The following is a 17,053-nucleotide window of genomic DNA, read 5'->3' as shown; positions in this document are numbered from 1 at the left end:
AGCTGCCTCACATCGAGTATGCATTTGAACTGTTAGCGCAAGTAAGAGCCATGTGCGTAAGTTGTGTATATACTCTACACACACATACATGTTTATTCTGTAAACTCTTCTTCCAACAAAGTATTTGCATAACTTTCGAACAAAGAATTTGCGTACCAGTTCTAAGGATTAGTTATTATTGACTGACCTGCCTATATGTTAGAAAGCTCAGGCTGCCTGGAATTGAGAAAGCCAGGTAGAAACACACCTTTAGAGAGTAAGAGTAGTCAGCGGGCACCTGGATGGCTCATTCAGTTAGGTGTCCGACTGTGGATTTAAACTCAGGTCATGATCTCAGGCTCACGAAATTGAGGCCAATGTTGGGCTCTGCACTGAATGTAGAGTCTGCTTAAGATTCTCTCTCTCCCCCTCTCTCTGCTCCTCTCCCAAAACTCTCTCAGAAAAGAAAAGAAAAAAGAAGAAGAATAGTTAGCAGTATGGAAAAATGTCCATACCAGCATGAAAAACACTGGGAATCATACAAGAAATTAGTTTTTTTATCTGCTTGCTAACTGGCTTTTGTTCATTCATTTATTCAGACAGATCTAACTGGTAGTAGAAGTAACTCCCAGTTTTGACCCCTAAAATCTATTCTCAATGTATAACTCTTCTGCTCAATATCCTCTCATCTCGTTCAAAGTAAAACTCTAATGACAGTGGCTGTCCATTATCTGTCCTTCAAGACCATTCTTCCCCTTCAGCTCCCACCTCTCTGATCCTGTCTCCATCACTGGTGTCCCTATTCACTCCACTCTAGGCACCCTGGCTTCATGGTTGTTCTTCTGACATTAGGCCCACCCTATCTGCATCTCAGGGTCTGAGCATTTGTTGCTTTCAGACTGAGAGAAATCTCTCCAGCAATCAGAGCTCCCTGCCCTCTCCCCTCTTTCGGGATTCTTCAGCAGATACACCAGAGACCTTCCCTGTCATCCTGTGCAAATAACAACACTCCTCCCCACCCACTGTCAGCACTTTCTCCCTCCCCATCGCTCTTTTCTTTTCTTTTTTTTTTTTTAAAGATTTTATTTAGTTATTTGACAGAGATCACAAGTAGGTAGGGAGGCAGGCACGGAGTGGGGGGGAAGCAGGCTCCCTGCTGAGCAGAGAGCCCCATATGGGGCTCGATCCCAGGACCCTGGGATCATGACCGGAGCCAAAGGCAGAGGCTTTAACCCACTGAGCCACCCAGGCGCCCCTTGCTCTTTTCTTTAATTAACATGTTGCATGTTTTCAGTGCTCACTGTCTCTTCTCCCACTAGAATGTAAAATCCATGAGAACTGGGGCTTTGGGCATTTTCTTCATTCCTACCTCCTCAGCATCTAAAGCAGGACCTGGCAAAACTGCTGAATAAGTTGAGTTGAATTACTGTCCTAACATTTATAGAATGATGGCTATGTGCCAGCCATTGTGCTAGACAGGGGTTATATCAGTGAAAATAAGACTTGTGCATAAATATAAAAAGTCCTGTGTAAGAGAGGTGTAGTTATGGTGCAAGGGGAGTTAAGAAGCTTTTGATAATAATCTCTTTAAACCCCAAGGAGTGGTATAGCAGTCTGCCAGTCACTTTGTGGGTCTGTGCCTATACAAGCTGGGTTCTTCATCCTGTTTCAGTTTCCCCAGTATACTCTAGCAGTTGTGTGGGCAGGTGTGTGCACCTGGGAGCCTGGTATCCATGACCTTGACATTCCAGTGTGATGTTTGAGTCAAATTAATATTGGTGTTTTCCTGCGCTCTTCCAAATGAACCGAGTCTTTGACTTGAGATGACTGCATACACTGAGTCTGTTTTCAATCATATTGCCCTAAGTAGTTGCAGTGTATATTGCATATTGGTAGATGGGAGATTCAGTAAATTTCATTAAAAATTATGAGATCTGAAATTTATGAACAGATCATGAGGTGACATTCTTCTAAATTTAAGTTCAGCTCCAGGCAGTGAATCATTTTAATTGCTGTTCCTTTGTTATTCACTTTCAAGGAAACATCTCAAGTTCAAAAATTCTATGAGTGTGAACGAGGGAGGGGGAGGATGAAGTCAAACACAGCCCCACGTAGAGAAATGATACAGAAAAGTCACGGGGATTTGCTTTTGCCTGTGGTTCCTTCTCATCCTGCACCCAAAACCTTCCCCATTTGCTTTCAGACCATACACTGTAAACACAATCTGCTACTTTAATTGTTATATATTATGATATATAATCCATTCTAGTTACATTCTAAGTATTGACAACACCTGTAGTATTTTCCTTTAGTGAGTATGGGTTGAAAATATTCATTTTTGTATGGAAAATTTCAGATCTGGAAATAGATACTGGTTGAATTAATAAATCAGTAAAGTTCTGCAGGTGACAGCTGAGAGGCAATCAGAAATGTAATATAAATGAAGAAACTCAGTACTTCTTATATCGGTTTATATTGACTACTTCCTTCAGCAGCCGCCCAACACTATAAGCCCCTTGAAGAAAGGGGCTGTTTTGCTTGTTTTTAAATGACATCCCCACTCAAAACAAACAAAAATCACACAATTAGGAGTCAATAAACTTTTACTCAATAAATGCCACTCCCTCCCCTCACTGACTAGTTTTCAAAAGAGAAACTTTATTCCCCGCCCCCCACCAAGATACCACTTAGATCTCACTTTGACAGAGAAGGAAGACAGCAGAGTTGGCACCCAGCTGGAAGATTGTGGGGGCAAATAGAGTTCCCTGTACTCAGATGTGAGCAGAGTTTACACCTAGGAACCCCAATTTCCCTAAAACGTACACTCCTGAACTTAAAGTGGTAGAAGTTATTGTTTTGGCTGTTGTGCACAGGACAGGAGGCTGGAGCTGGAAAACCCAGTTGCATTGCAGGATCTGGGCACTGGGACAGCCAAGACACATGCACTCCAGAAGGCAGATGCTACGGAAACTGCCGGGACCACCAGGCGCCCTCCAAGCCACATGGGCTGTAATACCCACACACTGGGGATGCCACCTGCACCACAGAGGTCACACCCAGGCCTCCTGCACTGCAAGAGCCTGGCCCTAGATATGCCCTAAGAACTGCAGGAGCCTGCCTAGCAAGCTCCCTGGAACCAAGAAGGAAAAAGCTCTTCTTCCTGCAATGTGCTTTCAGCGCCCTCTACTGACAAAATTTAACATAGTGCCTGTTGGCAAAAAAAAAAAAAAAAAAAAAAAAAAGGTCTCTAGAAAGGGCCCAATAATAATTTGCTCTGCGCAGGTAATAAAGGGTGAATTGGAACGACTTTGACTTCATGTAGAAACTGACAGTGATTATAAATTTGATAGGAAAGTGCAAAGGACCTACAATAGCCAAAACAATTTTTAAAAAGAACAAAGTGGGAGGATTCATACTACTTGATTTCAGTGTGATCCTGTGATTTCACTCCTACATTATTTACGAAGAGAAATGAGAGCCTACGTCCACACAAAGACTAGTAGAAACATATTCATCACAGATTTATTTGTAATAGTTAAAAACTGGAAAAGATCCCAATGTTCTTCAACCAATGAGTGGATCAAAAAGAAAAAAGACTGTGGTATGACCATACGTTATACAGCAATGAAGTCATGAATTATTGATGTGTACATTAAATGGATGAATCTCAAAATCATTACAGAATGGAAGAGGCCAGATCAAAAAAAAAAAAATCACACACTTTATGTTTCTGTTTACATGAAATTCTAGAATATGCCAATTAATATGTAGTGTCAGAAAGCATATTAGCAATTGCTTAGGGATGGGGAGTGGAAGGACAGAGAACAGCAGGAGAAAGGGGTCACAGAAACGCATGAGGCAACTTTCAGGGATGCTGGGTACATTCAGTAACTTGATTGCGTGATGGCTTCACAGTGGATAAGATACCAAAAATTATGGAATTTTACACTATAAATGAGTGCCATTTATTGTGTGTCATGTATGCCTCAATAAAGCCCTTTTCTAAAAAGGGATTATTTGGGGCACCTGGGTGGCTCAGTGGGTTAAAGCCTCTGCCTTCAGCTCAGGTCATGATCTCAGGGTCCTGGGATCAAGCCCCGCATCGGGCTCTCTGCTCCACAGGGAGCCTGCTTCCTCCTCTCTCTCTCTCTGCCTGCCTCTCTGTCTACTGGTGATCTCTGTCTGTCAAATAAATAAATAAAATCTTTTAAAAATTAATTAATTAAAAGGGATTATTTTTCCTTCCAAATTATCATCCTATTGTGCTAACTTGTATGACTGGTTTTTACAGTTTCAGCCAAATAACCATGGTATAAAGATATAGCTAAATGGAAGCAAGAAGCTTACCTCTCGAGCGCAGAAAAGAACATGCTCACGGCATCAATCCTGTTACTGAGAACTGAAATAAGTCCCGGTGGTTGTGTGATGACATTGTGCAATTGATTTAATATCTGCAAATATGCTGCCTAAGATTCAGAAATCAGAATAGATAATTCTATTTGTGAGGTGAACATATAGACTTATCTACAGAAAGACAAAAGCTGTATTTTTTTCCTGACAGTTCAAAAACACATTCAGTTAATGGCCACTTTTTTGGATAAGTGTCAACACAAATCTTGCATTCTCAGGTCTTAGACATGATTTAGTAGTTGACAATGGAAATGTAAGAGCTTACCTTCGATCCCTTCTGCCATATAATATTGTTACATAAATCATTTCTTATTCACAACTGTCTTGATTCACAGCATATTGACCTGGGTTTCCTCTTTCTCTTTCCTCTCATATGTTTTGATATGCCAGATGTATTGTGAAGATTACTGGAGAAATGGTGCTGTCTTTTCCTGCTGGCATCACCAGACACTTTGCCAACAACCCATCGCCAGCTGCTCTGACTTTTCGGGTGATAAATTTCAGCAGGTTAGAACACGTCCTGCCAAATCCCCAACTTCTCTGCTGGTAAATATATTTTGCACAAATTTTTTAGAGATGTGTGTAGCTTAGCACTGGATGCTTACATGAGAGATCTACCTTAGCAAGAATGTAGCACGGTAGAGAAATGACCACTACTCATATGTGTTTGCAGATTCATCCAGAATTCAGCCACTGTCAAAATCTTCAGTGGGTGTTCGTGTACATACGTGTATATGTATTCTAGTGGCTAACTATCCCAAGTGACTAAAGATATCTTTAGGGTAACAGAATTTGTATTAGTGACAGTTTACTCATGGCCCGTTTTACTGACCATCAGTAAACAAGGGATAAGGATGATAAGCCCAGTAAAAGGAATGAAATCCATTTGTTGTAGTAACATCTTTTCAAATCAAATGATATTTGAACCCTGAGCTATTCTTCACATGAGCTTGAAACTCTTTTTGTAAAATATGTAATTTATGGCAATGGTAATTGTTCTGATGGGACTTTACATCTATTCAAAAAAGCTTATGTGAATTTGTTTGTATAAATACACTTTTTCACATTTTCTAACTATTAAATCTAAACATGGTGTCTTTATCATACCTACATACATACAGATTCACCCAAACATACACATGAATGAAGCTATTAAAAATGATAAGCTATACAAATCAGTTATTGGCAATGACTGAGACAGGCGATGTCATTGTTGAGAACCTCCCCTCCATCATGAAGTCCTGATAATTTACTTAGAAATCTCTCTCTCGTGTGGCCATGTTTTTCTCTTTACTATGACTACCCCAACCATGCGGCCACTGTCATGTTCCCAGGCCACTGAAATTGCTTTCTTCCTTCCCTTCCTGCTCCCAATCTTGCCCCATGCCTACATATTTTACACAACAGCTGAATGACTTCTCCTGAGGTGAATCAGGTCATTGCCATGCATAATCCTCAGGTGCCTTCACATTGCGTCTATACCAGAATGTGAACCTGTTACCATTGCCTTTGAAGCCCTGAGTCATCTACCCTCCCCTGCTTTTCTGTTATCAGCTCCCACCATCCTGCCTCAGAATCCTTGTAGCTCCAGCCAGATCTCCCAGTCTTGAGAACAGTCAGAGGCCTTTCCCACGTCAGAAGTCTGTGTGCTTGCTTCCTCGATACTATTCCTGCCCCCTCTGCACCTGACCGTGACTCACCCTTCAGATCTCAGCTCTGCTTGGCCTCCCCTGACCATTCCACTGCCCTCTCCACCCCCAGCCCCAAACTAAATATGTCCTCTTGTTGTTCTCTCTCAAGGTACCCAATTCTTCCCCCTCTTTGTCCCTTATTAGAATTAATAATTATATTATATATCTATTTCTGTTTCTTCATTCATACATCTCCCCCACTAGACTGTAAAATGCGTGAGGGAATGGAACACAGCTCTTAGTTCACCATCACATCCTCGATATCTTCCACTGTGCCTGTCGTCCAGTAAAGACTTAACTAACATTTGTTAAATGAATGAACAAGTCAACGATGACTTAAAGAATTTAGTCAAGCAGGATACTTATGTCAAAGTAACTGAAGGTTGGGGAACCTTCAGTGGGTGGCTGGTTGGTTAAACCACTAACTCTTGATTTTCAGTCAGGTCATGATCTCAGGGCTGTGAGGCAGAGCAGGCTCCCTGTGTGGAGCCTGCTTAATATTCTCTCTCTCCGGAGTGCCTGGGTGGCTCGGTGGGTTAAGGCCTCTGCCTTCGGTTCAGGTCATGATCCCAGGGTCCTGGGATCGAGCCCCACATCAGGCTCTCTGCTTAGTAGGGAGCCTGCTTCCTCCTCTCTCTCTCTCTGCCTGCCTCACTGCCTACTGGTGATCTCTGTCTGTCAAATAAATAAACAAAATCTTAAAAAAAGAAAGATTCTCTCTCTCCCTCTGCCTCTGACTAAAGGTTGTTGGTATTTAGAACTGAAGGACCAACGTAGTCACTTTATTCACTGAGTGAGACTTTTTCATTCCAGTGGTGACAAAATAGTCACAGGTCTTTCAGGTGACTATCAAGACCCCCTCCCCCTCTTTGGTTGGTGTCGTGGTTTGACTAGAAAACTTCATTCCAGGTTTAAAAGTATGGAAGGAAATGGTCACCCATTAAATGAAAAATAAATGTAAAAAAATCAAGATTAGAAATCAGCAACTTCTTTTTCAAGTTTCTCTCCCTGCTTTTGATGTGCACATTGAGCCAGTTAGTTTTTTTCAAGTTTTTATTTAAATTCCAGTTAGTTAACATGGAGTGTGACATTAACTTCAGGTGTTGAATTTAGTGATTCAGCATTTAACATACAGCCCCAGTTGAGCCAGTAAATTTTATTTTTCAAGTTTCTTCCACCTGAAATTAGGGATTATGTGCCACCATCTCACTGGTATGTTAATAAGATGAATGTCACAGTTTCTGCTACATTTTTAGGTAGTTACGTGGCCAAGATTTTAGGCCTATTTGCAAGAGTTTATATTTATATTAACATATCAGTCCTATGAATTGAGTTTAATCATACTCTGAGTATGTTTGTGTCTGACAAAACGTTATACAGACACTTCCGTTATTATCTGCCAAGACAAAAAAAAAAACAAAAACAAAATATTCTTATTACTTTGGACCTTATCAACTAAATATTTGATTATTGTGTCAGGGACGTGACTGGTAACCACAGCCATGGGGCCTGTGTGGGTTTGTTGGGCAGGATAGTTCAACCATCACCGCTGCCATCCCTAGTTTTTAAAAGGCAACATATAAATAAATAAATAAATGGCAACATAATCAAGTATTGCTCCTCATTGCAGTATAAGCCTTTTGACATCTATGGCCTTAGACCCAGCCAGTTCTCTCATTTACATGTTCTAAAAGACTCCATTTTGGTTAACAGCTTAGCACCTAAAGACATTTGGGTTCACAATCCCTTGAGAGGGACCAAATTGAAGTTTACTTCTACCTTTCCTTCACAAAAGGGTTTTGCTCATAAAGAATTCAGGAACAACTGCTAAACCAATCATGAGACTGAAGAATTATCATGGGTATAGGGTTATGCTTAATTTGTTATTAAGCTTAGAAAATACATGAACTTAAAAAATAGTGTCATTGAAATTTTCCCAACTATTCAGATCTACTTAGTATAAATTAATGACATGTTGCTGGATATTAATTCTGCACCCTTTTTTGGTGCAGTGGGAAAGTGTAACCTGTAGTCTACTGTCCTGGGCTGGAATCCTGACTCTTACTCATTTGCTGTGAACCTTAAGCAAATTACTTAATTTCACTGACTTCCTGTTATTCTTATCTCCTACCTCTGGGTAACTAGGTGCTTTTAAGTAATAAAAGTTTAGACAGCCCTCATCAGCATCCTGAGCTCAGCCTGGCCAGGAGCAAAGTCTCAGGGGCCAGGAGTCTGTTCTCTCAGAGTTACAGAGTCATAGAGTTTTGCTTTGTCCTCAACCACCTATACCAGGGCACAGCAGAAGTTCATGGGTCCTACTGAGACCTGGGCCACAAAACTAGTCTCTCCTAACAGATCAGTAACAGTTTTAAAGAAAGCCCTGATTTTTATTTTTTTTTTTTTTACTCACTCTCTTAATTTGTTGACTTTTGGAGGTGTAATTATAGCAACTTATTTTTGACCTGCCCTCATCACTTTATTTATTTATTTGGGGGCAGGGGGGTAGAAGGATAGAGAGAGAGAAAGTCTTTTAAAAAAATTTTATTTACCGGGGCGCCTGGGTGGCTCAGTGGGTTAAAGTCTCTCCCTTCAACTCAGGTCATGGTCTCAGGGTCCTGGGATCGAGCCCTGCATTGGGCTCTCTGCTCAGCAGAGAGCCTGCTTCTCCCTCTCTCCCTCTGCCTGCCTCTCTGCCTACTTGTGATCTCTGTCTGTCAAAAAAATAAATAAAATCTTTTAAAAAATTTTTTATTTATTTATATTGAAGAGAGAAAGAGAGAACAGGAAGGGGCAGAGGAAGAAGAAGAAAATCTCAACTGAGGAAGCAGACATAAGGGAGAGACTCTACTCTGGGCATGAAGCAGACACAGGGATGGAACCCACGACCTTGGGATCATGACCTGAGTCAAATTCAAGAGCTGGAGGCTTAATCAACTAAGCCGCCCAGGAGCCCCAAGAGAGAATCCTAAGTAGGCTCCACACTCAGCATGGGGCCCAGCGCAGAACTCAGTCTCACAACACTGAGATCATGACCTGACCCAAAATCAAGAGTCAGTAGCTTAACCGACTGAGCTACCCAGGCACCCCTGCCATCATCACTTTATGACTATCACCCTTTTGTCTTCTTAGCCTTTAATTGTCATTCAGTAAGTGAGTTGTATGTCAGATTACTGAATTCTTTGGGCCCTTAGTTTTCTCATTATGTGGGAAGTGAGCAGAGGCTTTTCACACTTTTGTCTAATTGCTTTTGTCATTGAGACAAACGTTTTCAAGATGCATTGGTTAAAGGACGTGTGGAAAGACATCTGAGCAAAACTAACAAATCTCTAGGAATACCGAACTCCTGAATTCATTAAGACTGCATTTCTCTGTTGTACCTACCATAATCATTATCATTCACATTCCAAGACCATCTTGTAAGTGCAGTGACTGTTGTAGGATTTAGATGTTCTTCCGTGAAATACCATGGTAGTTTTAGTATCATTCTGTTCCGCTCAGTTGAAGATAAAGACTGTGTTTACATTTGGCCAAGAATTTAACTCGGTAATTTCTGAGAAACTACGATTCAAGTCAATTTAAATAAAAATTTTAAAAAATCAATGTACTCAGCTCCTTGATTGCATTAACTCACTAATTCAGAGGAAAACTGGTGATGCAGAAAGGGCTATTAAGTTTGGGTTAATAAATAATTCACTCTTTAAAGCAACCAATTATTATCAGGATTGGTTGATACTCACTGAGATTCATAGCAATACAAGCGTGCCTCCCTATGGGTATTAATCTATTAGCATAATGCCCTTCAGAACTGCAATTGTAGTAAAACTATACTACTGCTAATAATCTGATCTCTACAGACTGTCAAAGATGGATATAGAAATCAGGTGACCATTTGCTAGGATGCTTCTTTGAGTGGATATTTGTCACAAGATGCTACTCGATAATTTTTTTCTTCCCAACTGAATAGCGATAATACTCAAAATGATGCCAATACCAAGGAATTCTGGGTGAATATGCCAAATCTGATGACTCACCTAAAGAAAGTGTCGGAACAAAAACCGCAGGCTACATATTATAATGTGGACATGCTCAAATATCAGGTAAGCCTATTCATATGGTCCGGGTGTCTCTTTCACATTATAAATATACATTCTAGCATGTCTAACATTAATGAAAAGTAAACAAAATAGCATTTCTTTTAATACAACTTAAAAGCTACAATTCTTAAGAGAATAAACTCAAAGGGCTACTTGGAGATTACAAAAATGAAGTTGTGGAAACTTTCAATAATTGAGATTATAAATATTGGTAAACTAGTTCACTGTGGTGGTAATATACCCTCTGGGTTGGAAAATACTTATTTATATTGTGGTAAGGAAACCGCTAAAAGTAAAGTATCCATATCATGGTACATTTTACAAAAATGCAGATGACTGTCCTATAAGAATAATATCATCTAAGTTTTGGAGGGTATCAATAACACTGAACAAACATGATACTGCAGAAATTCATCACCTGTATAATTAAAATATGATAAAAATGCATTTTTATCTAACTTTTTTTTTCCCAAAACATTTAAACACATTTAGTGACTGCTTTACACTTCTGAGAAATGAAATGGAGCAAGAAAAGCAAACTCCAATAAGACATTTCTCTGAAGAAGAAATTAAATTTTGAGGCCCATGAAGGGTTCTTTATGCCCAAAGGGGTAAAAATAAAACTGTGCTTGGTTTCTTTCACAAACATTCATTACATACACCACATCTGCATTGTCACCACTGATTAAAAACATTTTTTCGACTCTTCAGTGCTGTGGGATTCTTTTTGTTGTTGTTGTTGTTGTTGTTGTGTTTTAGTCTCCATATTTGTCATTAAGTAAATCTAGGAAGTAGACAGAATTCATCTTTTGCAACATGAGGTTGGTGTAAAATTAAACTGTAGGCAAGAAACTGCATTCTGGAATTAAGTCACCTTCTTACTGGCCACTGACTTTAGGCACTTAATCTCCCTGAACCTCTGTTTCCTCCTCTGCAAATAAGGATAATAAGGATTCCTACCTAGATATTTTATAGGTTGTTGTGAGGAGCTAATAGCCTAATATATTTCAAAGTATTTGTAGAATGTAAGTAGCCCTAAGCCTGCCGTTTTGTTTTAAAGTGAGCTCTGAGGAATCCCTTTTGCTGTTGGTTAGTTGTGGTGGTATTTTCCAACGATGTGAGGCATTGGGTAGGAAGCACAACCAGCATTTTGTGAGATTGTCCTCAAATCTCAGCATGTTTAGTTTCTGGCCACCAGGAGCATTCCCCAGGGACTGGAACAATCAAAAACACACCAGCACAAATCCAGAAAGCTCTTGGAAGAATCTGCCCTGAAGTCAAGAACCCCCACTGAGACAGAGTGCAGAAACAGACAGGGAGGGGTCAGTCTGCTCTGCTTTTGAGTTACCCTAAATAACGTGTTTCCAAAGCAAAGTTCATTTTGCGGAGGGTTGTGCTGCAAAAAATATTTGAAGTTTAAACACTTAGAATGGTTGTCTACCTAAAATTGTCATCAAAAGCATTGTCTATCATTTTATAAAAGGATTCCTGTCTGGGCTTCTTTCTGCAGCAACCGCAGCTGCCTTATGAGCTCAGCCCACCCTAAGGCCCCTTCCCCATGGTGTCCATGTGAGCAGGCATTGCCAGGCCTAGAGGAAGCTGTTTATAGTCTTTAAAATCAGCTAAACTCATAATCTGTGCATAAAAATGTGTAGACACCACCCCCACGGCCCCTGTGGTGTGACTGTACTGATAGAATAAGACGCTCCTAGAACCATTCATCATGACAGTGAACAGTCAAGAAATAATAATGTTATGAATTTTTCACTGTGGATCCAGAAATCAAGTTGGTATTACTGCCTTTAGGTAAGACAATATGGTTGATTCTGCAAACATGGCTTTTCCTTGGTCAAACTCACAGTGGATTCTGACTAGAACTGATGGGAGACAGTAGAATGCACCCCCTCCATTTAGCGAATGTGGGTTCAAGGGCTCACTTTGGCAAATCCCAAAGGAGTAATAATAACCTGCTTTGTCTAACTCACTGGTATGTTGTGAAGGGAAAGTATGATAAGAGTATTAACAGGTAATACGAATGAAAACGTTAATGCTTTACACAGTGCTAGGCACGATGCTGTTTCACGTCAAGTATCTTCAATCTTCCCCACAAGCCTATGTGTAGATATGATTGTTATAATTCCCATTTGGCAGCTGAAGAAATTACTGAGACTCAGGTTTAGTGACGGCCCAAGATCACTCAGCTTATAAGTGACCCTCAGAGGAGCGCCTGGGTGGCTCAGTGGTTTGGAATGCTGCCTTCGGCTCGGGTCATGATCTCAGGGTCCTGGGATCGAGCCCCGCATTGGGCTCTCTGCTCCGCAGGAAGCCTGCTTCTCTCTCTCTCTCTCTCTGCCTGCCTCTCTGCCTACTTGTGATCTCTGTCTGTCAAATAAATAAATAAATAATCTAAAAAAAAAATAAATAAATAAGTGACCCTCAGAGCTTACATCCAAGACTGTTGAACTCCTTGGCCTCAGCTCCGAAGCAAAGTGGTACTACCTCCTTTCCTGACACAAGTGCATTGTAAACTCTAAAGTGCTGTAGAGAGTTTAGGAACTGATTTTGTTTTTACTCTGTAACCATTTCCCTGAAGCACTCAGCTCTCTTTCACAGGGCATCCTTTATGGGTGCTGTTTACTGACAGCTCATTTGTGAGCGGCACCAACCACAAGATGACATTTGACCCCTCAGAACTTTCCTGTGGGAGATCATCATAAATTCCGGCTTTGTTTCAGATTAATGGTCAAGCCTTAAATATTCTCTTTCCTGTCTTTTGGCAGGTGTCCGCCCAGGGCATTCAGTCCACACCTCTGAACCTGGCCGTTAACTGGCGGTGCGAGCCGGCCAGCACGGACCTGCGCATAGATTACAAATACAATACGGATGCCATGACAACGGCCGTGGCCCTCAACAACGTGCAGTTCCTGGTCCCCATAGATGGAGGAGTAACCAAGCTCCAGGCTGTGCTCCCACCCGCAGTCTGGTAAGGAGCCCAAGTCCCCTCCCTCTTCCCCAAATGGGCAAAGGGCTCATAGCCTTCATAGCGTTTGTGTTTCCTACAGGAGGATATCACAGCAGACCTCTGTGTCAGGGTTCAGGGCAGGAAACTGAAACCATTCTGTTATTTTAAGCAGAGAAGGATTTAACACAGGGATTTAGATGCTCACACGACAGTGGAAGCGTGAGAGAAATAAGCTTTAGGCTGGATCTCCAAGAACGATTTCCAGAACGCTGAAGAACTCACTCGCCAGGGAAGCTGCTCTCTCTGCCACAACCAAGAAGCAGATAAACCCGAAAGCTGCCCATGGAGCCACTGAATTTAAGAACTCACCACGGCCATGTTAATCCAAGGACGAGAAAGTTCCTACAAGCACTGACTTCACTGCTTCTCAAACCCACACACTTGGAGACGGGACTTCATGGAGCACTTTGTGAGAAGATCCCCACATCTCACATACGTCGCTGGCTAGCAGGAAAGAGCCACAAATATGGCCGGAGAAGGGTCTCTTCCTCCCTTCTAGCCTCCAAATCTCAAGCAATGTTTGTGATTGGCGGACCCTAACTTGCATCTAGGACCCTAACTGCAGGGGCGTCTGAGCAATGTAGGGTTTTGTTTTGTAGCCTCTGGACTATTAAAAAGGCACCACTAGAGAAGGTACGGGAACACCTATTGAAGAGACAGTGAGAGTAGCTATTAAAAAGAACTTGTTCTCTTAGAAAAAGTATTCTAGTTTTTCCATGTGATTGTCAGAAGAAAAATACAGAACATTAAAAAAAAAAAAAAGTTAGCCATACGACAGTGAAAACTTAGTTACCTGAATTAATTGATCATAGACTTATCATCTAGGATAAGTAGGTGTGTCAAAAAAATTTAACTGCATTGTCCTCTATATGTTTTCCTATATTGTGGCTTTTACAATAAGGAACAGAAAAAAGAGAGCATTTATGTGAATGGATGGGATGGATAGATAGATCAATCGATTGATTGATCGATAGATAGATAATCCTTAAATTGTAGTGAACATTGTCAAGATCCTTTTTTTAAATTATCACTATCTAGAAAAAATATGGCATCCATTAAACGAAAACCTTTGCATATGCAAAAGCCTTTTTCCTATTTTATTTTTAGGAATGCTGAACAGCAAAGAATATTATGGAAGATTCCTGATATTTCTCAGAAGTCAGAAAATGGAGGTAATGTAATCACAGGCTTACTTTTTTAATATACAAAGCTGAAATAACTTTCAGGCATTAGAAAACTATTAAAATGCACAGCTTAGAAGCAAGCAAAGTAGTTCACTTTGCTTTGGTACATACTTATTTCAACTAATGAAGAGCAAATAATTCCTCAGTGAATCCTCTACTTCCCCTTTTCTGCCCAACCCCACGTCAAACAGACCACACTTCAGAGAAGAGCTTTGAATGAGACATGTTTTCATTTTGTGTCAGATCTCTACTGGTAGCTATTAAAAAGAACTTGGTAGCTGAGGTATTTCTCACTTCACTTTCCTCTGACTAGGAAAATACATGGCCTTCCAAGTAATATGCTCCCAAATTTAAGTACCATTTGGTTGAACTATAATTTCATCAGTGTTCCAAAAAAAAAGTTCCTCATGATATTTCATAATAAATTTTATTCACCACCATTTTATCACTGAAACATATACCTATACTATTTTCTAATAAGTTCGATTTTATATGTTAACTTTTGAATCTTGTAAGGATATATACTTTTTTTGTAATGATAAATACTTTTTTTGTAGGGGTGGGTTCTTTATTGGCAAGATTTCAGTTATCTGAAGGTCCAAGCAAACCCTCCCCACTGGTTGTTCAGTTCACAAGTGAAGGAAGCACCCTTTCTGGATGTGACATTGAGCTTGTTGGAGCAGGGTATCGGTTCTCACTCATCAAGAAAAGGTTTGCTGCAGGTAAGTGGGCATCCTGTGAGTTTTCATTTGCAAAAATAGTGTCACCTTAGCTACTCTCTTAAGAAGGAATAGTGTCTGATTTGCTCATCTTCTTTCTTTTCCACTTCCCCATTCCCAATCCCCGTTTCTCATCCCATTAGAAAGAAAACTGATTTTAGAATGAAGTAAAAATGGGATAATAACCTGGAAGTCGGAATTAGGAAGGCTGTGGTTACTTATCTGACTCTGTTTCTTATATGGGAATGACCAGTTATTCCCATTACATACATTATATACACATATATACACTGAGGTTAATTAAATGGAGTAAATCCTACTGCTTTTATGTTGACAAAATAAATTCTATGTGCCTCTGAATTTACCTCTTACCTGAAGACTCTTTTTCCTCCAATAAGACTTTATAGATTTTATATTTGTCAGGCATAGCTGAAATCTGAGAGGGTCCACCTTTCACTTTAAAATAAGCAACCTGGGGTGCCTGGGTGGCTCAGTGGGTTAAGCCTCTGCCTTTGGCTCAGGTCATGATCCCACCATCCTGGGATCGAGTCCCACATCGGGCTCTCTGCTCAGCGGGGAGTCTGCTCCGCCCACCACTCTGCCAGCCTCTCTGCCTACTTGTGATCTCTCTGTCAAATAAATATATAAAATCTTTAATAAAATAAAATAAGCAACCTTAAAGAGTCTAGGGCAGTATCATAAATGGTTGCCTATAAGCTGAATATGACCATGAGACAGGTTTTTGGCACACACGATAGTTTGTTGGTAAAGGAGTTCGCAATACTAGGGTGATTATATTTATCAATGACTTGTCCAGATAACTCCTGGTTTTAATGCCTGCTGTACTCATGTAATTATTAGTTATAACCCCTCCATTCTCAAAAATTTCCCAGGTTATATGGTTACTCTTCCCATAACAAGTTGGAATCCCACATCCAGAAACAAATCTCCCAACCTATCCTAAAACCCAAACCTCTGCAAATGGTTCATATGTGGAAACATGAAAAGGCAACCAGCTGGTCTGAGAAATTGAAAACTTAAGAAATTATATGTATTTTATACTAGTATCGCACCCCACAAGATTCAGTATTTGGCTTCTAGGAGTAGGACAGGTGGAATGAAAGTGTTGCCCATATCATAATCCCATTATGGAACTAGCAGGTAACCTGTTGATATGTTGTTTTGTTTTGCAGGAAAATACTTGGCAGATAACTAATAAAATCTTATGGAAGGATTCGGAGGACCACATAATGGAGAACTGTTGTATGAGAAACAGGTTTTAATTTTGGTTTGATGGAAACAAACCAAAATCTGCACTTGGGATATATCTGCTGGAAATGTCCATGACTTTCAGCTATGATTTCCCTCACACAATACCATGATGACCAGTCTTACAGTATTTACTTCTAGGTGTAATATTGTTAATGGTTTTAAAATGTAATTATTGTATTTGTAAATTGTAACTCATTCCAGTAAGGCAGTTAGACACTTGAGTTTTAGCATTTTACCATTCCTGAAATGGATGTAATTTAAACTGTGGTATGTAAATTTAATAGTAGTACTGTTGAATGGCACAATGCTTACAGGTAGATTGCATTTTGTCAATATATAAAATTTAAATATAATATTGATAGCTGTCATAAAGGGGGTGCCACATACAAAGAAAATTAAGTGGAACCAGAAAAAAAACCTTCCTTTTCTTCAATCCTTAGTATGTTTTACTCTAGTGCTAAATAAAAATTCTATCTTCAAATATTTAGTGGGTTAAATTCAGAAACTATTTCAGAAAAAAAAAATTCTAAAGTTACAGCATATTCAAGAAGAGCATTAATTACCACTTTTTAAAAAGCTTTTTTTTCAAACTGCAAATTTCATAAAAATGCAAACTGTGTAAACAGGGCCTCTTATTTTTATAACTTGTGTAAAAAGGGAAAGCAATTCATATTTAAAGTTT

The 17,053-nt window shown here is 40.0% G+C and overlaps 1 protein-coding gene across 30 annotated transcripts in view; it reads left to right on the top strand.

The window, feature by feature from the left end:
- Positions 1 to 16,852, top strand: part of SGIP1 (SH3GL interacting endocytic adaptor 1) — a 207,391-nt gene extending 190,539 nt beyond the window's left edge. For all 30 annotated transcript variants that reach the window (XM_032302807.1, XM_032302809.1, XM_032302808.1 and 27 more), the window contains 6 exons: positions 4,780 to 4,935; positions 10,045 to 10,177; positions 12,955 to 13,157; positions 14,304 to 14,368; positions 14,938 to 15,102; positions 16,293 to 16,852. In XM_032302807.1, the coding sequence (XP_032158698.1) occupies positions 4,780 to 4,935; positions 10,045 to 10,177; positions 12,955 to 13,157; positions 14,304 to 14,368; positions 14,938 to 15,102; positions 16,293 to 16,315 (745 nt within the window). In that variant the 3' untranslated portion in view covers positions 16,316 to 16,852. The remainder of the gene's footprint in view (positions 1 to 4,779; positions 4,936 to 10,044; positions 10,178 to 12,954; positions 13,158 to 14,303; positions 14,369 to 14,937; positions 15,103 to 16,292) is intronic.
- Positions 16,853 to 17,053: the final 201 nt, after the last annotated feature.

This window comes from Mustela erminea, chromosome 10 (genome assembly GCF_009829155.1).
Source record: "Mustela erminea isolate mMusErm1 chromosome 10, mMusErm1.Pri, whole genome shotgun sequence".
NCBI classification, from domain to species: Eukaryota; Metazoa; Chordata; class Mammalia; order Carnivora; family Mustelidae; genus Mustela; species Mustela erminea.
Note: the sequence above shows the minus strand (reverse complement) of the source record. Positions and strands in the feature narration are given on the sequence as shown.